Below are 22,609 nucleotides of genomic sequence, written 5' to 3' on the forward strand. Positions count from 1 at the left end.
GAGCGAAACAAGTTCGACAGGAGAAGTGATTTGTATGAATGGGTCCATATGAGCCAATCCGGTGAAGGCAAGTCCTAATTAGATCCTATGTGTTGCTTTCTCTCCAGTGCAAGAAAGCAAGAAGTTACTGTTTTTATTTCTGCGCCCTCACTGGAATAATCCCACGTGTTTATTCGTGAGGCGCTGAATTGGATTGTGAAAACATACAGTCATGCTCATACATACACAAACAAATACATAGAGAAACACATTGGCTCACAGGCACACACACACACACACACACACATACATACAATTATACGTGCACACACACAAACGTGAACACAGGACAGAATGAATATTTCCTCATTAAGGAAAATGACTACTTCAACATGTAACTGCTTCATGAAGTGCTAATTTCATTTTATAAAATGGTTCGTTACACCTGATATTGATTTAAGCTGTTCAACATTTTACGTGCTCACGCACCCTACACAACCCACGCAAACAGCCACTAAAGCCCCATGCTTTAATGCTTTTGGATGCATGCTGTATGTGCAGCTCATGTATTATTCTCCTCATTTGATTGCACCACGGCTTGGGCATTAATACAGTCCATGTTTTGAAGAAAAACAAAACATTTTAAAAAATTGCTCTTCAAAGTGCATTTGACTAATTCATGACAATTTATATGGGACAGATGTGTTTTATTTGCTTCCACTATAGCTTTCACAAGATGTGTAGCTTTACCTGCACGCCACAGTATTTTGAGTTCGAGCCAAATAGACAATCATTGATCGATGTTTGTCGCATAGCCCTTACCAGATCAGCCCGCTGAATTCACGAGCTCATTATAAAACATTATAAACACTCATAAACTCAAAAATACACATGAGCACACATAGCCATACACATGCACACACACGCGGATGGATTGAAGCGTTGTCTCTGCCACCTTCATCTGTTTTTTTTTCTTCTCCCATTGATTTCCTCTGAAAATAACTTAAACCCTTTAAAAGATCTACTTCATGTGTTGATGTGCCAGAGTAGAGATCATTGAGTTTGTCATATGGATCTGCCTTATTACGTATCATTGCTGCCTTTCTTAGAGCTTTTAACATATGAACATTGAAATAAAGAGTCTGGTTAGTATTTATGTTGTATATTTATTATAGACATATAGTTAACGATTAACAATGTGTTGGCTGAATGATCACAATGCTCAGAAAATGTATATTTGTGAAATACATGTGTGAAGACCTCAAGTCATTTTTCATGCCTTTCTATCTATGATGTATAAAAGAAAACTGTCATTGGTCATAGATGGACTCAATATCTAACCGCTTTTTAACTTTCAGTGCATCTGAAAATTATGAAAAACTCAGAATTCTAGTACAGCCATTAAAGAAATCACTATTTTTTTTACTGAATACACTCTCACCCAATATCTACACAATTGCTAGAAGAAGAAAAAAAAAAGAATATTTTCTTTCTGTTCTTTTTTTTGTATCCCTCAGATAGTGCAATATATGATCAAGCAGCCAGTCATCTTAGGGCCATAAGTTTTGTACTACCAAAAAAAAAAAAACAAAAAAAAATCTGTTCTACCTTACAATGTCTGAAAAAGGAGAGACTCCAGTGACTACTGCAGTGCTGATATCAGATAAGACATACGATTTCTATAATGGCTACCGCCGCACTGTATGCCCATGGTGCATTGAAGAGAGAGAGGTTGTTGGTGAATGACAGGATGGATGGATGTGTAAAGGGGACAGAAATAGGGAGAGGGGGGGGTTGTGGTACCAGGGGTTGGTTAATGGATCAACCAGAGAAACATCTGGTCCAACTGGTCCTTACACATGTTGCATAGACACAGGTAGACACAATGCTCAGGGTCTCTGCTATAAACTTATGAATTATCAGAAGCGTTTCCTCCTCTCATGCAGCCCTGATAACATACATGAAGATGGATGAAAGACAAAAAATTGAAAGAGCAGTTTCCTAAATCCATTTTGCAAAGGTCTAATGGGGGCTTACGAGATAGCCTGGTGAGTTGGTGGGGGAAGTGAGTTATTTTGGCATGAACTGATGGAAGTGTCTTTACCAATGTATCTCTTTATTGCTTCATGGAGTGATTTGTTTTATCATTTTTATTACTGTTATTATCATTGTAGATTTTCTACAATTTAAAGGGCAAACAGGTCTCTTTGTGGAGGAGCCTTCTCTCTCTCTCTCTCTCTCTCTCTCTCTCTCTCTCTCTCTCTCTCTCTCTCTCTCTCTCTCTCTCTTTCTCTCTCTCAGAACGTCTCCAAACACCAATTCTCCTGTTGCTGTTATTTTTCCACCGTCCTATTTCAGACCTGCCTTGTTCATGTGCAATATGAAGTGTCTGCCTATGTGATGATGCATATACATACGCCTGTGTAAATACCCACGCCTGTTGTTGTAAAATTATTCCTTTACATCTAGATTCCCAAAAGCATTTGAATGTTAGATTCTGTTAGTTCCATCAGATGAACTAAGATAATTTTTGTGCAGAGATGCTTTTGAGAGTCTTGGCCTTTTAGCATTATATATATATATATATATATATATATATATATATATATATATATATATAGGATGAGTATCTGTCCTACGTTCGTTTTCGCAAGTCAGAGCTTTTATGTGCCAATTAAATAATTCCTACTTTTTGGTCAATCAGCTACACTTTCAAAAACAGATAATCTTTTCCTTTACACCTCCATTTAACTCTGTGTAAGGTGAGAGCTAAACATGAGAGCTGTGTTAAAGTGAAGTTTGGGGTTGAAGAGAAGGTGAAGTTTATATTAAACTTGGCCTGTGTGACTTGTGACTGGTTCCAGTAATGCTGCTTGTCCAGAAAGTAACGGTAACATCCCTCTGCTGCCATCACACAGGCAGGATGCTGACCTGTGAAGTCATGTCAATGTGATGGACACCTTTGTCATGGTCGTCTAACGTGGCAAATATATAAATGCTGTAAATATCAAAGTTTTAAAACAGAGTGTTACTTAATTGTCTGAAGTATGTCGTTATTACAATGAAAATAGTTCAATTCTTTATTGTATTTGAAGTGGTTGCATTTTAAATATTCTGTTCTCTCTCTCTCTCTCTCTCTCTCTCTCTCTCTCTCTCTCTCTCTCTCTCTCTCTCTCTCTCTCTCTCTTTCTTTCACTCTGAATTACCCCCAACCAAGCCCAGACCTTTGGACAGGGGGGACGAAACAAACAAAATATATGTATTCATGGTATACATATGATATCCTAGCAGGAATACAAACCAAAACTAATCTTCAATGTATAAATGATGCTTAAACTGAGGAATAATGTAATCATTTGTTTTAGTCGGGCTTCGAGTGCTGGTGGCCTTGTTCTTCAACACGTGTTCTGAACAAGGGCATTTTGGAGAGAAAATGAAGGCGACTTTGACTTTTTCTTGTAATAAATCTGGTGAACCGCTTCAAGATTACTTTGACCCCTGTCTCTGCATCGTCCCCCACACACGTTAGTACCGTTGCAACATCTCTGCGATATCTCTTCGTGTTGCGCTGCATATCGTGGACATTTGACGACTCTTCGAATCGGGGACAATGATAATGTAGCCGGTTATTGTGTTGCCCGGTGCGGGATTCGATACGAGGTGTACTGCACCACAAGGCGACGTCACTAACCGCTCGGTTAAAGGGTCGGACCCGTTAACTAGGGGCTAACGTGTCTTATTAGTAGTTTACAATAACAACAGAAGTTACTGATAAATAAAATGTTTACTTGTTAAAAAAAACAATGTGTAACCGGTTATTTTCTTGCCCGGTGCGGGATTCGATACGAGGTGTACTGCACCACAAGGCGACATCACTAACCGCTCGGCTAAAAGATTGGATCCGTTAGCTAGGGGCTAACGTGTCTTATTAGTAATTTACAGTAGTTTACAATAACAACAGAAGTTACTGAGAAATAAAATGTTTACTTGTTAAAAAAAACAATGGTTCCAAACGACATCAGAGAGGCGACATTCTAATCAGGTAATCTGAGTCGTCCTTGTTGAACTGAAACAGAGATTAGGCCGCTTTCCTGACGCCTTCCCGTGTATGGTCTCGGAAGGATACAGCCGCATAACCGCACCTACGTTCATTTCAGCGCAAAGCTATATATGCCGTTTGAAGCACCTGCCAGTCTATTAAAACTTCCTCATGAATAACCCATCATTTTGGGTGGACACGGTTTTTGAACTGAAGTCGCGCCGGGCATTTCGCTATATATATATTTATTTATTTTTTAATTTGAAATATGATGAGTATTTCATGGGAATGAATGGAAGCGTTAACCGCCCGAAGGCCTAACGGTAGCAACGGACAGGCAAATCATGGACAGCCAAATTCAACACTCCCCATTTAGTTTGGGTGACGTAACTTGTAGAGATACGTTTTAACCCCCCGGTTAAACCTGTGTTTTGATGCGCGCGTATTCTCGAGGCAACTCCCCCCCCCCCCCTCTCCGGCGGAGGGAGAAGCGCTGCGGCGGGTCTCCGGGAAAGTTTCACGTGCGAAACGTTCCCGAATTACTGATTTCTCGCGTGAGTTTAAACCCAAGCAGCCCTGCGCACTGGAGACTGCAGGTAGTCCGCCATTGCGCCGTAAAGAAGCGTCGGCTCCGGGGCTCTCAACAATAAACTTGCGTCTGGCACCCCGCGGTCCTATGAGTAGGGTCGAGTGAACGCTCCGCGGCTGCTCCGTTAACCAGCAGACGTCCCCGTCCCCTTTCCAAATAACACTTTAATGTAAAGAAGTAACACACGGGACGAGGTAACCATGTCCAATCTCAGCAAAGGCGGCACCAAGAAGGACACCAAGATGAGGATACGGGCTTTCCCCGTAAGTATACACCGCCTTAGTCGCGCCGTCTGCCCGACAGGCGGTGACTCGACCGTCGTGGTCTGAGCGGCCCGCCCGATGCTAACCGGCTAACCAGCTGAGCAGGAGGTATGGCCTTCCTGTTCGTAAACAAACGGCAGCCGTCAAAATTTTTCGCCCGCCCAGCTCATTACCAAGTAGCTGACCGGTTAGTTGGTTAACCATCTCGAAACACTGCCAACTTGATAAGATTACTAACGAGCTGTCATTTACCCACCCAGCTAGCTAGCTGGTGTTTAAAGCCAACAAATTGGATTTGTCGTCACGCTCTCGTTGGCTGAGCAGCCGTTAGCAGTGTTTGATGGGGCTCCTGACACTTGTTGTTTCAGTCTTTTTCTTCTCTTTTTTTTAGCTTTACCAGTCAAATTAATGTTTTCCTTGTGTCACAGTAACAGATGTAAAATGGCATTTGTGTACCAGGGTGCCGTCGAGTTTTCACATCGTTTCTGGGAAGCTGCTGTAGTTGGCGGAGAAACGCGTCCAAACGTTGACAGTTGTAAACGGTAAACGCGTTAAAGTTTCATCCGTGTCCCATAATGATTATCATGCCAGAACTGCCTGGAGGTTACTTTGTTGCTACCGCAGCCTCTGTTGGTGCGTTCCACTTCATAATCCGTCCGCAAACACTTGGTTTCTAAGACCATTGATCGGGCCATGTTTCGGCAAAATAACCCTGTGCGCTGTCAGAAACATGAATCCAGCTTACCTACATTTGGCTGATTACCCAAATACTTGGCTGATTACTCGTCCGTGAGTAATTGATTTCAAGTTACGCAGAATAACCAGATTTTCGTAAACCTGGTATTATTGTAGAGAGGATTTTGAGTGAGTCCAAGAAACTAACATTAGAACAGCTTCTTGACATGCATGTGTTTGGGCTTGCCTGGAGAGACGGGGCACAAAGTGTTCTGTGCAGTGGAACTGTTACATATTAAGTAGCTTCATGCAGTTTTCTTATTTTTGGGGCACATATATGGCTATATGTTGGCCTCTGTGGTTGCTGACAAAAATCCTCATGACCTCCGAAAGAGGGTTTTATCAGAAAACTACATAAAACTATCAGTCCAGCTAGTGATTATTGTAATAACGCTGCAACCACATCTCAGTCAAGGGCAGAACAAACCACTGATTGGCCTTAGTGATTGACTCTGTAATGTCATTGAAAGATATGAAGTAGATACATTTTCATGGCCAGTTCCAGCTTGACAGTCTGCCAGGTCAGTTGGTAAGGTATATGAATTAGAAACCTTGTGGTTAACTAATTTAACTTGTTGCAGGATCCTTTGACACTAGTTCAAAAAAAATCAAAGGGATTAAAGACAAAAAGTACTGATAGAAATTGTTGTATTTACAATTAAAAAGAAAAGGTCACAGCAGAGCAATAAGAACGGTGGAAATGTAAATGTTTGATTTAAATGTTCTGGACCACAGCCTTTAGTGAGCTTGAAGAACAGACCATGAACAAGATAGCTCTATAATCTCTCACGGATGTTCAGCATTACCGGTTAGTAAATTGGTTACAACTTAATTAACTTGGGTATTTACTAACTCCATATTTACACCACACCAAATTGAAATGAGTTGGACTACAATTGCTAAGTAGTGCTTGGAGCTTAGTTGTGACTCGGTACTTTACACACACAAACTACAAAATATAACCATACTGTTAATGCTTGAATGCTAGCTTACAACAAAAGAAATTAGCGGGAAAAACCCCCCAGTAATATCAGTAACTACAGCAACAGAAAAAAAATGTCTGCCCATGCCTAATGTTGAATTAGACAGTGGTAATGTTTTAGTTGTGCTGCGTGCGTGCGAGGTCTGGTCCTAGGTGCCTCTTCCGAAATCTGATAAAGCATGGCAGTAGCACCATCAGTTGTCCCAGAGACTTGCCCATTCAATGATAAATTTGGGTTCTCGACTGTACTGTTGAAGGCACTGCATATTTTCGAATAAGTTTCTCCGTGCAAGTGATACAAGTTCTTGATAGACTCGACATGTTTTGCTGACACCACAGATAAATATTGAGAACTGTGCTCTATCTGTCATGTCTGTGTTCTTATCCAAAGCAGCAGAAAAATGTGATGTCATTTATTTTGCTTTTTAACTGATCATACAAATTATTGGCCATGCCAAAAATATGATGCTGAGTGCTTGTTTTTGAAGACCAGTCAAAGAATGTCATAAATCTTGATCATAGTCTTTCACAAACTCACTCATTGAAGGGATGGGTAGTACAAGTTGTGTACGACAAATGAAATCACGCGCTGACCATTCTAAGATGGAAGAAAATATGAGCTACAAAGTAATGACGGTTGAAATATTGGAAAACAGGCAATGAGTGGCAGTGTATCACATTTAACTAATTTATCTAACTGAATTAGACGTGGCTGCTATGTGTATTTTAAAATGTTTTTATTTTGGAACATTCATTGGTGGTACATACAGCCCTTTCAGGCTGTAAGCTGTGCACCCTTGGTATAAAGTATGCAGTATGCTAGTTCTGTGAATGAAAGATATGTCCTAGGTTACCTTCTTAATCAAGAATATTGATTAGACATTTCCTAGGTTACCTTCTTAATCAAGAATATTGATTATACAAATTATAAAGGCGGCTGCTTGCCCAGAGCATGAAGGAATAGCTTACAGAATGGCAAAATAAAGTTGAAATCAAAAGTCAAAATTTTGACCCTGTCACACAAGAAGTTCATGTAGCGTCAACCATTTGAGTTCAGCCCGGCCTGTCTTTTTGCCCACTGCTCCTCTACAATAGGATGGGTTAAATATAGAGAACTAATTCATTGTAAGAATACAATTTGTTGTAAGAATACAATAACAAAATAAAGTGGCTTTCTTTCCTTCTTTCTTTCTTTCTTTCTTTCTTTTCACTGAGTGCTACAAAACTTTTTACTTCCCTGAGAGTGGACTCGCTGCTCAGGCTATACCAGCTTCACTATCCTGTAGTTTGTTAGCAAGAGAACCAAAGTTGGTTTGTCAAAATGGCTGAGAAAGAGAATGGCCGCAGTGTGCATGCGCACGCACACATGCATACGTATGCGCATATGCACACACACCACATTCACACAAGCAGAGAGTTGGTGAGAAAGAGACAGGTCTTTCTTGCTTCCTCCCCAAAACACTACTGTCCTTTTGCCCTAGTAATAACATTTACTGTTACACTGTTTATTTTCAGTTGGGGAAAAGATTTCGTTTTGCTTTATAGAAAAAAGGTGGCTTTATAGTTCAATGAAAATACTCTAATTTTCTGTTTTGGTCAATTTTAATGGAGTTAAACGAAGTTGTAAAATTCTGCAGACATGCAGTGAAAATTCTACTCTACAGTATGATAAATGCGTGCCACTCTGCTGTGCTGTGGTCATGTATGCTGGCTGATGAACACTTTGTAAAACTGCTCCAGAGTGCTGACATTGTAACGTTACTGTGTTGTCAACAACAAATAGCTAATTTTTCAACTTGACATAATTTTACAGTTGTATTGATGTTAATTGAGGTCATATTTGTTAAGTTTATGTCTTATCAAACGTGTTGTCGAGCTTCAATGTGGTGGTACACTTTACCATTAGCTAAGGTAACTTGGGCCCTGTTCACATCTGGCATTAACATGCGTCTTGGGTGAGCCGATCACAAGTGTTAACAAACTAACTAGTTAGTTAACTAAGTTAGCTTGCTGGCAAGTTAATATTAACTTGGGAAACAGTTCAGAGCTAATTTAGGTAAATGGTTAAAATGGCTGAAAAGGGTTTTTGAAGGTGGATTGTGCTTGTCGTTGGCTAGCAAGCTGGTAGTCCTTATCTGTATTTTTGCTTTGTTTATAGATTAACGTTGATGCAAAGGAGTGGGCCCCAAACTACGGCTCCCGGGCCGGATACGGTCCGCCCCTGCATTCTGGGTGGCCCCCGAAGCATTGTTTGTGATATATTGTATCCAGCCCTCTGGTTTATTCATTGACTTTCCCCCCTAAGGTGCATTTCACTTGAAAGTCCACATTTTTTCCTCTGCTGGCTACTGTATATAGACGGCCATTTAGTCACCATAGCAACCATTTGCGCCGCACAGGCTCCCGTCGCAGTTCACACCTCAAGAATATTGTAATGGGTGGGGGGGGGGGTTTAGCCTAGCTCGATAATTTTCTGTTATTTTCCGAGGAAATATCAAAGATGAATCGTCAACGAAAAATTCATCATGAGTGCCGGTTGTTCAATGAACAATGGGCTGATATTGGACTGACAATGGACTGACAAGTGGGGACGGACAAGAGAAGAAAACTAAGGGGTGTGCTAGCTACACAGCAGAATACATTTTTTAGGCAAGCTCAGCAGAACCAGTCATACCTATGGGCTAGCTTTCGTGTGGTGAGACTGATAGCTAAGAACAGGAAGGCCTTCACCGAAGGTGAGTTCGTGAAACAGTGTTTAACTGCAATCACAGAGGAGCTGTGTCTCGATTAAAAAAAAAAAAATGCCCTGTGTTGTGTGAGTTTTTCAGCAAGTACAATTACACGGAGAATTGAAGAGATGAGAGCCAATGTGCACGATCAGCTGCAAGAGAAACCTTGTTGTTTTTCTCTCGCTTGCACTTGACAAAAGCAACGATATTAAGGACTAGGGTTGGGTATCATTCGAAAATTTTCGATACTGATACCAACCCCAATACCTCCAAGTCGATATGATACCTAAACAATACCTTTTTCGATACTATATATTGTGAAAACCTTATAGGATTATCAACAAACTACTTTTCTATACAGCGAGCACCATAATTCATTGACATGTTGTGTTATTTTGGTTCTGAACTCTAGCACTTTGAGATTGAAAGTGAGGTCAACAATGACAATGAGGTCAACGTGCAGACTGACATCTTTAATGTATGTGAGCCTATTTATATACATCATCATAACCGTCCTTACCTGTTTCATCATTGCTAGCAGTGGCACCAGAAGAAGACCCAGCAGCAGACGTGCCAGAGCTAATGTTAACGTTATCAAACACAGAGCAGTTGTCCACTCGTAAATGTATCCCATGTGTGATCAGATGTTTCATCATATTCGACATATTCCCAGGCTTGCATTTGATGATCGCTTTGCAGCGGTTGCATTTTACTGTGTCAGGTTTGCTGTCTATTTTTACAAAGTGTAGCCACGCTTTGGAATGCATAGTAGCTCACTGAGTCTTGCCCGCCAGTTTTCAACTCCAACGCAGTCACGAGAGCTTCATGCTGATTTGTCAGTCAGTCGCCTGTGTACAATAACGCTGGTAGTGATTGGCTGGCTGCGATAGAGTTCACGTCGTCTACCATAAAGTATCGAAATTTAGCACCGTTTTTTTTTCCCAAAGAGTTGGATACTCGGTAGGACCGAGATATTTCGCTTTCGATACCCAACCCTATTAAGGACACCGCGCAGCTGTTAATTTTTTGTTTGCGGAGTAGATGGGACAAATTTGGAGGTATCCGAGGAGCTTGCAGCACTATAAAGCCTCAAAGGCACAACAACTGGCAGAGACATTTTTGACAAGGTTTGTCAAACCATTGGAAACTTGGGACTTGACTAGAGTTGGGTATCGAAAATGGTGCCCATATGGCACCGACTGAAATATCTCGGTCCTACCGAGTATCAAACTCTTTGGGGGGAAAACGGTGCCAACTTTCGATACTTTACGGTAGACGACGTGAACGCTATCGCAGCCATCCAATCACTGCCGGCGTTGTTGTACACAGACTAACAAATCAGCATGAAGCTATTTGGTATGCGTGTGTGTCTCGTGAGTGACTGGTTGGAGCTGAAAACTCGCGGGCAAGTTGCGTTCCAAAGCGTGGCTACGCTTTGTAAAAAAATAAACGGCAAACCTGACACAGTAAAATGCAATCGCTGCAAAGCGATCACCAAACCCAAGTCTGAGAATACGTCGAATGTGATGAAACATCTGATCACGCATGGGATAAATTTCCGAGTGGACAACTGCTCTGTGTTTGATAACGTTAATGTCCGTGTTGCTGCCGACGCTAACGTTAGCTCTGGAACGTCTGCCACTGGGTCTTCTGGTGCCACTGCTAGCAATGATGAAACAGGTAAGGACGGTTCTGTCAAGTGTTCCTGGTTCTGACGTTAACAGTATGTCTGAGGTAAAACAAAAGAAATGAAGCTAGTCTAATGACATAGAACGTTAGCTACGCTAGGTTATAAAAATGAAGCTAACGTAGCTAGCACTTGCTAACTTTAGTTAACAGCAGTCTGAGGTTAAAAAAAAACCCAAAAACGTTAGCTCTGCATTTTCCTGACTTTATCTCCTGTTTCATTTTTCCCTACTCCAAGCCTGCAGTAGTGTAGTTCGCCAAGTCGAGCCAAGTCAAGTCTCTGTGACTCCATTCTCTTTGGCTAGTACCAATGCTAAGATGAGATGAGGAAAGAAAAGAGAGAGGAAAGTCACCGGGCTGTAACCCGCTTCATAGTTAAGGGGTAGCAGCCCTTCAATACAGTTGAATCTCCATCTTTTAGGTAAATTACGTTTGCAACGATCTACTAGGAAAAGTAACAGTAAATACATGAACTCTTTGAGGACGAAGCCAGGGCCCTAACCATCAGCGGAAATGTGGAGGGTGTCAACACAAACGCACTGACTGAAGCAGAGAGGGCAAGAAAGGAGTTGGAGCTGTATAGAAGCCTACCTAATGTGTTGACCTCAACAAATCCAGTATTCTGGTGGTTTGAGAGAAAGGAGACTTTACCAGTCTTGTTTGGTCTAAATGCTAGGTACTTGTGTCCCCAAGCATCCTCCACTCCGGTTGAGCAAACATTCTCAACAGCTTGGGACACAATTACTGTAGAAAGGGCCCGTCTCCTGCCAGAAAGGGCAGATACTATGCATATCTTCCTGCATAAGAATGCTAAATGAGAATGAGCAAACATACATTAAAGATGTCAGTCTGCACATTGACCTCATTGTCATTGTATCCTTTCAATCTCAAAGTGCGAGAGTACAGAACCAAAATAACACAATGTGTTAATGAATTATGGTGCTCGCTGTATAGAAAAGTAGTTTGCTGATAATCCTACAAGGTTCTCATAATATATAGTATCGAAAAGTATCATTTAGGTATCGAATCGGAGCAATGGGTTTGGTATCGGTATCGAAAATTTTCAAACGATACCCAACCCTAGACTTGACTGGTCAAAGTTATTAAGCATAACAACGGACGGAGCACCAAACATGATTGGCGCCACAAGGGGACTAATCGGTCGCATTAACACAGAGATGAGCAAGGACATGCATAGCCAATGCAAAGTCATTGCCTTATTCACCAGCAAGCGCTGTGCTGCAAAGTGGTTAAGTAGGAATCTGTTGTGGTGTAAAGTGTGAACTTCATCCGGGCGAATGGACTCGACCATAGGCAGTTCCAAGAATTTCTCTCTGAGCTAGGATGCAATTACAGGGATGTACTGTACTGTATGTACCACACAGAAATGCAATGGCTAAGTCGCAGCAGAGTTTTGAAGTGCTTCTATTAGCTGCTTCCCGAGGTTGATGCGTTTCTTCAGTCAAAAGACAGAACTGTCATGGAGCTGACAGACCCAGAGTGGAAATGGCACCTTGCCTTTCTAACTGACATGACAGAATATCTCAATGGTCTCAATCTGCAGCTACAAGGCACAGGGAAACTAATCTGTGAAATGTACTCCCATATTAAGACATTCCAGGTGAAACTACAGCTGCTTTTGCAGCAGGTGAGTGATGGAAACTTTACTCATCTTTCTGCAACACAAAATGTAGCCACTGAGGACCGACGGGTACCGTTCCCTGTCACAAAGTATGTAGAGGCACTGAAAATGTTGACAATGGAGTTTGAGGTGAGCTACATCTCAACACAAAAGACGTTCATCTATTTCAGAACCCATTTGCTGCAGACATCTATGAGGCCCTGCCCTCTCTTCAGCTCAAGTTGGCCAACTTACAAAACTGTGATGCACTGAGAGATGCATTCAAGTCAGGCAGATTGATTGACTTTATGCTGCCCTACCCAATGACACTTATCCAAACATTAAAATGCACAGTATCAAGACGTGCACGATCTTCAGCAGCACTTATATATGCAAGCAAACGTTCTCAAGGATGAAGCTTCTGAAAAGTCAGATGAGATCAAGACTCACTGATGAACATTTTCGCCACTCATTGAGATTGGCTGTGGCCAGAATGGAGCCTGACTTCAACCTACTCGTCAGAAAGATACAAGCCCATAGTTCACACTAGGAAACATGGGGAGGTAAACTTTGTTTGTTTTTTCAATTGTCATATGTGATACAAATGACTTTATGCATGCTTATGCTGTGTCAGTCAGTCAGAGAAGAGAAGAGAAGGAAGACGAAGCTTTTCCTCCAAATCGTTAATTACTTGCTAAATAATTAATAAGCTTTCTAAAGGACTCATTTAGGTACTTGTAAGTCTTTTCCTTCGCTTGTTTCTTGTTCACTTGTTGAATTGTTCATGCGAAGTCTGCAGTGCCTGCAGTGTATATACTGCACTCTTATGTATTTCACTACTTGCACTAAAATTGTTGAATAAAAGATGATAATAGTTGGAATGCTTAAGAATTAGTTTGATTTGATTTTTAAATTCTACTTACCTGCTGGGATAGGCTCCAGCATCCCCGCAACCCTCACTAGGATGGGCGGTTTGGATAATGGATGGATGGATGGAATTCTACTTACCTCCCTATTATGTTTTATACACAACTTTGACAATGTGCCATGGCAATGTAAAATAAACCCAGCTAATAATAGTATATTGAAATATATCATTGGGTATAATGGGTTAACATTCAACTAAAGTTGACCTGTTGTTGTCCACAGTACTATTTACTGTTACTGACATACTCTGTCCCTCCCAAGGAGCCAGGCAGAATGAGCTGGCCCTCCTAAGAAAAAAATTGGGGAACGCTATTGTAAAATGTTACTATATATATGTATATAAAAAAGTTTTTTTTTTAATATGATTGAAGTTAGTCCATTCCATTATCCGAACCGCTTATCCTGCTCTCAGGGTCGCAGGGATGCTGGAGCCTATCCCAGCAGTCATTGGGTGGCAGGTGGGGAGACACCCTGGACAGGCTGCCAGGCCATCACACAGGGCCCACACACACACACACATTTTCATACCTAGGGACAATTTAGTATGGCCGATTCACCTGACCTATATGTTTTTGGACTGTGAGAGGAAACTGGAGCCCTCAGAGGAAACCCACGCAGACATGGGGAGAACATGCAAACTCCACACAGAGGATGAACCGGGATGACCCCCAAGGTTGGCCTACCCCGGGGCTCAAATCCCGGACCTTCTTGCTGTGAGGCGAACGTGCTAACCACTGTGCCACCATGCCGCCTGAAGTTAGTCAGAATATGTAAATACTTAAAACAACTTTAGCTCGGTAGCTAGTGTGGCCAAAATTAGCATTATAAAAACAATTTTTAGCTAACATAACATTTTCCCTAGTTGTGTGTGTGTGTCAAAAATGGCATTGAATATCAGTTTGTTTACTAGTATTGTGTTGAAGTTCAAAACTTTGGTATGTGATCACCCTAGTAGTTGGGGAGACCAGATTGGCTTTCAACAGGTTTTTTTTTGGGGGGGGGGGTTCAATGCCTTATCTTAGGAGTTAGTAGAAAACAATGATCCAAAGGGACTGCGTCATACACAGCACTTTGTATGTTACTAATTGATATCTACTACTACTACTACTACTTTCAGCTGCTCCCGTTAGGGGTCATCGAAGCGGCTCATCCTTTTCCATCTCTTCCTGTCCTCTGCATCTTCCTCTGTCATACCAGTCACATGCGTGTCCTCTCTCGCCACATCCATAAATCTCTTCTGTGGCCTTCCTCTTTCCCTCTTCCCTGGCAGCTCCATATTCAGCATCCTTCTCCCAATATACCCAGCATGTCTCCTCCACACATGCCCAAACCATCTCAATCTTGCCTCTCTTTCTTTGTCTCTAAACCGTCCAGCCTAAGCTGCCCCTCCAACGCACTCTAAAACAACATATTACGCTAATATATACTACTCTAATATTAATGTTACTAATATTAGTATGTTACTAATTGATGTAATTAATAATAATATAATATAAGTAAAGATTTCCTTCGTGGAAGGACAGATGGTGGTGGATTTTGCGAAAAGGATGAAAATGGTTGCAGTGAATACATATTTCAAGAAGAGGGAGGAACACGGTGACGTACAAGAGTGGAGGAAAGTGCACACAGGTGGATTATATCTTATGTAGAAGGCGAGATCTGAAAGGGATTGGAGACTGCAAGGTGGTAACAGGAGAACATAGCTAGGCAGCCTCGAACGGTGGTATGTAGGATGACTTTGGAGACCAAGAAGAGGTCTCCAGAGTCCTCCTTTGAAAAAGAGAATGATGAAAATGAAGAGAATGATGAAGAGAGTGAAGGCAGAGCCAAGGATCAAATGGTGGAAGCTGAAGAAGGAAGACTGTTGTGTGGAGTTCAGGGAGGAGTTAAAACGGGCACTGGGTGGTAGTGAAGAGTTACCAGATGACTGGGCAAGCACTGCAGAAATAGTGAGGGAGACAGCTAGGAAGATACTTGGTGTGTCATTAGGACAGAGGAAGGAAGACAAGGAGACTTGATGGTGGAACGAGGAAGTACAGCAAAGTATACAGAGGAAGAGGTTGGCAAAGAAGCGGGATAGGGAGAGAGATGAAGAAAGTAGACAGGAGTTCAAGGAGGTGCAGCATCAAGCGAAGAGAGAGGTGGCAAAGGAAAAGGCGTATGGTGAGTTGCATGAAAGGTTAGACACTAAGGAAGGAGAAAAGGACTTACCGATTGGCTAGACAGAGGGACCGAGCTGCAAAGGATGTGCAGCATGTAAGGGTGATCAAGGATAGAGATGGAAATGTGCTGACAAGCGAGGAGAGTTTGTAGTGAAGGTGGAAGGAGTACTTTGAGGGGCTGATGAATGAAGAAAAAGAGAGAGAGGTTGGATTATGTGGGGATAGTGAATCAGGAAGTGTGGTGGATTAGCAAGTAGGAAGTGAGAGCAGTTATGAAAAGGATGAAGAGTGGAAAGGCAGTTGATCCAGATGACATACATATGGAGGCATGGAGATGTTTAGGGGAGATGCCAGTAGAGTTTTTAACTAGATTGTTTAACACAATCTAAGAAGAAAGTGAGGATGCCTGAGGAGTGGAGAAGAAGCATACTGGTACTGATTTTCAAGAAAAGGGCGATGTGCAGAACTGTAGCAACAACAGAGGTATAACGTTGATCAGCCACAGGGAAAGAGTAATAGAAGTTAGGTTAAGAGGAGAGGTGACGATTAGCGAGCAGCAGTATGGTTTCATGCCACGAAAGAGCACTACAGATGTGATGTTTGCTTTGAGAATGTTGATTGAGAAGTATAGAGAAGGACAGAAGGAGTTACATTGTGTCTTTGTGGATTTAGAGAAAGCATATGACGGGGTGCCAAGAGAGGAGGTGTGGTATTGTATGAAGAAGTCGGGAGTTAAAGAGAAGTATGTAGGAGTGGTGCAGGATATGTATGAGGGAAGTGTGACAGTGGTGAGGTGAGCAGTCTGAAAGACAGATGGGTTCAAGGTGGAGGTGAGATTACATCAAGGATCAGCTCTGAGCCCTTTCTTGTGTTTGCAATGGTGATGGACAGGTTGACAGACGAGATCAGGCAGGAGTCTCCGTGAACTATGATGTTTGCAAATGACATTGTGATCTGTAGTGAGAGTAGGTTGCAGGTGGAGGGGAGCCTGGAGAGGTGGAGGTATGCACTGGAGAGAAGAGGAATGAAAGTCAGTAGGAGGAAGATGGAATACCTATGCGTGAATGAGAGGGAGGACAGTGGAATGGTGAAGATGCAAGGAGTAGAGGTGACGAAGGCATATGAGTTCTAATACTTTGAGTCAACTGTACAAAATAACGGGGAGTACAGGAGAGAGGTGAAGAAGAGGGTGCAGGTAGGGTGGAGTGGGTGGAGAAGAGTGTCAGGAGTGATTTGCAACAGAAGGGTACCAGCAAGAGAGGTAAAGGGAAGGTTTACAAGATGGTTGTGAGACCAGCTATGTTATATGGTCTGGAAACAGTGGCACTGAGGAAAAGACAGGAGGCGGAGCTGGAGGTGGCAGAGTTGAAGATGATAAGATTTTCACTGGGATTGACGAAGAAGGCTAGGATGAGGAATGAATATATTAGAGGGACAGCTCAGGCTGGACAGTTTGGAGACAAAGCAAGAGAGACAAGGTTGAGATGTTTTGGACATGCGTGGAGGAGAGATAATGGATATATTGAGAGAAGGATGCTGAATATGGAGCTGCCAGGGAAGAGGAGAAGAGGAAGGCCAAAGAGGAGGTTTATGGATGTGGTGAGAGAGGACATACAGATGGCTGGTGTGACAGAGGAAGATACAGAGGACAAGAAGACATGGAAACGGATGATCTGCTGTGGCGACCCCTAATGGGAACAGCCGAAAGTAGTAGTAGTAGTAGTAAATGATTAAAGATTTCCAATGATGAGACAATAACTAAGCGATATTGACATTGCAATGACTTTGCTTGACTGTTGGCAAAAAAGATTCTGCACTGCTCTGTGAAAAGCATCGCATGCTATTTTCTCATTCAAATCAATTAGGACTACCTGATTAGTGAAAATATTAGCTAGACTGTTGTTTTGTTTTTTTGCTTCTGCCTAAAGCAACATATCGGGCACACCTTAATAAAAACAGTGAAAATTCATAACAATTAAAATTTTTTGATGCTAGTTTTTTCAACCTGCATTGTTCAAGAACACAGTTTGCATGTGGTGGCTACTTTTAAACCAACACTCAATCCTCCATTCTGATGCATAGTCTTGCAGCATCAGCTGTAAGAGTCCAGTGAGAAAGGAATGATTTGGGGGAGGATGTAAGGAGATTGCATCCCCCATTTTAGCTCAGAGCAGGGAAATGTGGAGAGGAATATCTGTACCCATGAATCTGTCATTGTGTGCAATTATTATCAGTGACTATTATCATGACTAGATAGAATTCTGTCTAAATACTGTATGATGCCAGTCATCCAATTTCAAGACCCCATCCAACAGTGGATTTATTTTTGCCCTTTTCTCTCAGAAACAGCTTTTTTTCCTTTTTCTATGCTTGGTGACATTTGTGTCTGAAACCACGATTGGCAAAGACTGCTAATGCATATTATCATGCATGTATAAAAGTCAAATTTTGCACTGTAGTGCTGGTAGCTACAGATACCGTGGTTAAGTTTGGGGATAATACTAAGAAGTAAGGTTACCATATAACAATTTGAAAGTCTCCACCTAGTCATGTGGTTTCTGAAGAGAATTTCTATTGAAACTGTCCCCTCAGCCTTGAAGTCAGAACAAATAAGAACGTTCCTGGCCCATGTTCAGTGACAGCACAAATATGTTCCTACTGTTTCATTCAGAATTGGGAAAATCGTTTTTGAGCAAAATAACACATTTTGTATGGAATGTGTTTTTGTATTTCATCGTCCCTTAAGTAGAGAAATTACCTTAGAACATTTATTGCTTGATTTTTGCAGGTCAGGGTCTTTAAAGGGGGAAAAGGACCACTAAACATTGCCCTTCTTCTCACTCCTCTTTTACCTGCTCCACAACCTCCCCCTTCCCCTCACCCGACGGCTTGTTGCAGATGACGATGGATGAGAAGTATGTCAACAACATCTGGGACCTACTGAAGAATGCCATCCAAGAGATTCAGAGGAAGAACAACAGTGGGCTGAGCTTTGAGGAGTTGTACAGGAACGCCTACACCATGGTACTCCATAAGCATGGCGAGAAGCTCTACACAGGTCTGCGAGAAGTCGTCACTGAGCACCTCATCAACAAAGTAAGATATGGTCAGATACACAAATAGGCAGCTTACATAGTTTCATGCTTTTACTAAGTATGGGTAGCATAGGATTTTTCTTAAAGCCAAAAGTCAACATCCAGGTTAAACTTACCTTGCAAAATGTAGCCTTTTGAGCAACTCAACCAGCTAGTGTACCACTGTTTTATGCAACCTGCTTTCAACACCTGGAATGAATTTGGAAGCATAACATGGCCAGTCTGTTTATTATAACAGATTCTCAAGAAGAATTTAACATTTCTGAATCTGACACCCACCTTTTCGTCCAGCCAATAATAAAAAAAAAAGTGCCATGTCACAGTCCCAAATGAAATGTATGCACCTCATTGAAACAGTATCAAAAGTCGAGTCCGTTAAATCATTGGGAGGGGAAAAAGTTTTGCATCTGTAAAATAAGTATCATACCATAAAACATGAGGGAAAACAGTAACCCAGGGCAGCGTGGCTCAGGAGGTAGAGCGGGTGGTCTAGTAATCGAAAGGTTGCTGGTACAATCCCCGGCTCCTCCACAGAGCGTCTCGAAGTGTACTTGAGCAAGACACTGAACCCATAACTACTGCTGATGAGCAGGATAGCGACTTGCATGTCAGCCTCTGCCATCACTGTATGAATAGGTGAATGTGAGGCATACACTGTCAAGAGCTTTGAGGGGTTGGTAGACTGGAAAAGAGCTATATAAATGCAGTCCATTTACCATTTAACACCTTGATTTCAAGGTAAACAGAAGCCAAAATATGGCAATTAAAGGACCACGTGAGGTAATCGTATTCTATTTAACAATCCAGTAACATGCACAGTGTCATAACACTGGATAAACATAGTGTTTCAAGCAGTTTAGTTAGGTCTTCCTTTTTCAAGTTTTCTTCACCTAGGTTAGGCATGATTGGTTGCAGGTTTAGCACAATTTTTAGTTTCTACAGTGACTCTTTTTTTGGCTCTAAAACTTGAATATAAGAGAAACATTTAGGTAAACTTAATACAAAATGAAAATTCCCATCCCAATTTTAATCTCACTTTTATGGGTAGCATGAATTTATTTTCCAGGGTCGTTTAAACATTTTTACACTGCGGAATCAATCTGATATGTGATGTGAATCTGTTTGGCGAATATTGATGTATAATTAGGCTTGTTACAGCTTATAAAGAACATTTGGGAGCTTGTAAGTGTTCAGATTCAATATTTTAACCAATTAAGGATCATGAAGGCTTTTGCATCTCATGCAAAAATAACGTGAATAATGCAACAGGCATGGGCACAAGTCCATGAATACTGGATGGCATCCAGCACTTTTCCTGTGCCCCCGTCCATAGGGTTAGTGGTTGTGTCAGGAAGGGTATCTGACATAAAATTTTGCCAAATCAGTATGCGGATTGACAAGACTATACTGGGTCAGTCAAGGCCTAGGTTAACAACGGCCGCCATTGGTGCTGTGTTCTCACATGGTACCAATGGAAACTAAAATCCGAAGTGGCGACCTCTGAAAAACAGGGAGCAAGCCAAAAGAAGACAAAAATAACGTGAATACCTCCTTGAACAATAAGTCAACGGGTAATATGAAGTATCATGCAGTGCCCTCACAAACAATGCTTTTTCCATGACAGCATCTATTAAAACTCAATACAAACCATCTGTGCTTTTTAGCTCCTCCAAAAAAGATTATTTTAACATTTTTTTCTTTAACTGTTTCAGATTTGCTTATTCAAGTTATGCATTAACCCTTAAATGGTAACACATTCATTTGCAAGATAAGATAAAGTACATCCTCTTCATTTATTTCCAACACGTTATCAGTGTGCTCGCCTTTTTTTCACTCAGGTTGGAAAATGTGATAATTTATGTTTTCATTCATTTATCCTATTTATAGGTGCTTTGTTAACTATTTTGGCCTTGCTAAATCACTAAATAACTTGTAAATATTAGCTGGTGTTGCTGATTGAAATGGATAGTACTGATTGAAACTCACCGCCCCCCCCCCTCACCTCCCATATCTCTGTTGCATTTAAGAATACTGGCGATGGGACAGCTGAGTTGTTTTGATGTTAATTGACGCCCCTCAAAAATGTGGGGTGCTCTTGCAATTTTGAGCAAATTATGTGGCAGCTGTTGATAAGCCTACTGTGTATCTGCCACCTTTCTATTGAATTTTTTTCTCTCACTTGCTTTGATTTGTTGTTATTCTCATAGCTGTTTGATAGAGATCAGGGTTCAAATACATACAGCACTTTTAACTGTTGCTATACATGTTTTAGCATGTTTGGTAGAGACATTAGAATAGACTTGAAATTTAACAATCTGGAAGTGAATGCAACTTTTTCTTTCTGCTACTGTGGCTCGTCAGTCTTGAAATTTGGCAGCTTTTTGTAATCTTATCAGAAATTTCCATTTTAAGAATGGAACTAAACAGGGTGGTGCAGTGGTTAGTGCAATCGCCTCACAGCAAGAAGGACCTGGGTTCGAGCCCCGGGGTAGTCCAACCTTGTGGGTCGTCCCGGGTTGTCCTCTGTGTGGAGTTTGCATGTTCTCCCTGTGTCTGCATGGTTTTCCTCCGGGTGCTCCGGTTTCCTCCCACAGTCCAAAGACATGTAGGTCAGGTGAATCGGCCATACTAAATTGTCCCAAGGTGTGTGTGTGTGTGTGTGTGTGTGTGTGTGTGTGTGTGTGTGTGTGTGTGTGTGTGTGTGCATGCGCGCACACCCTGTGATGGTTAGGCTCCAGCATCCCCGCAACCCTGAGAGCAGGATAAGCGGTTTGGATAATGGATGGATGAAATGGAACTAAATATTGCAATCTTGCTTGATTACATCTTAAAATGGAAAACAACGGCGAAAAAATTGGAATATATTTGCAACCCTAATAGCAATAGATAAAAAGTAATAAATTGACTTTCTGGGGACTGCTGCTTGATTCTTGGTTGACAAGGATAGAACAGACTTGTCCTTTGCAAGCCTCTGTGGTTTATTGGTTAGGAAGTTCCTGTTTCGGTGAAGGTGTTCATTTTTGTCATAGGTTTTCATTTGTTTGAGGTAGCAAATCTAGTACTTCTGTTCTGACCCTTAACATTCAATAACATCTATTGCGTTATGGATAAAGCTCAGTGTACTGGTCCTTATTATGAGCAACCCTGTCGGGACAAAGTTTTTCAGCTTACATGCTTAGGCAACTTACGCTTAGCAATTTAGATAATGTAACTAATATAGCAGAAACCTCATTTGAATGTATTTCTCCAAGCTTTCATTTTTTCCTCTTTCATATAATTAGAAAGAAGTGAAGTTTGGCTATTATGTCATTAGATGCTTTTACAGTCTGGAGATTCCCAAGATGCAATTTTTCATGAGCAGGCTACTATTGAATTTCAATCGGTTTGCTTTACAGCCTTCTATCTTAATTATATACACATTCTTGAATTTGCATCAGATCCTTTATGAATGAAGTCACAGACATATTGAAAAGATATAGGTCAGAGTATTAAGAATTAACATCTGAATGTGTTAGTACCAAAGTAGATTTCTGTCACGTAGAACAATGCCAATGATTTTTCAAATGAGGCAAATGACCCAAATTTGTGATTTATTTGCTCTTATTCCAAGTGCCTTCAAAAATCTCATCTGGATTGTAGCTAGAAAAATAATGTTTCTCATATGTAAATCATTACAAAATCTAAAGACAAAACTTACATAGTTGAAGTTCTAACTGACATTTATTTACATGTAGGTTTGAAATAGGTTGCCTTGATAGTGTTTTGATTTTAGAAGGCCTTTTAAATGGTAATACTTTCAAGT

General features: G+C 41.3%; 1 protein-coding gene across 1 annotated transcript in view; it reads left to right on the forward strand.

The window, feature by feature from the left end:
- The first annotated feature begins 4,531 nt into the window (after nucleotides 1–4,531).
- The window catches only part of cul3b (cullin 3b), a 52,674-nt gene continuing 34,596 nt past the window's right edge, over nucleotides 4,532–22,609 (forward strand). Inside the window, exons 1-2 of the mRNA XM_056283861.1 lie at nucleotides 4,532–4,870; nucleotides 18,611–18,808. Coding sequence (XP_056139836.1) covers nucleotides 4,808–4,870; nucleotides 18,611–18,808 — 261 coding nt within the window. The 5' untranslated portion in view covers nucleotides 4,532–4,807. The remainder of the gene's footprint in view (nucleotides 4,871–18,610; nucleotides 18,809–22,609) is intronic.

This window comes from Lampris incognitus, chromosome 7 (assembly GCF_029633865.1).
Source record: "Lampris incognitus isolate fLamInc1 chromosome 7, fLamInc1.hap2, whole genome shotgun sequence".
NCBI classification, from domain to species: domain Eukaryota; kingdom Metazoa; phylum Chordata; class Actinopteri; order Lampriformes; family Lampridae; genus Lampris; species Lampris incognitus.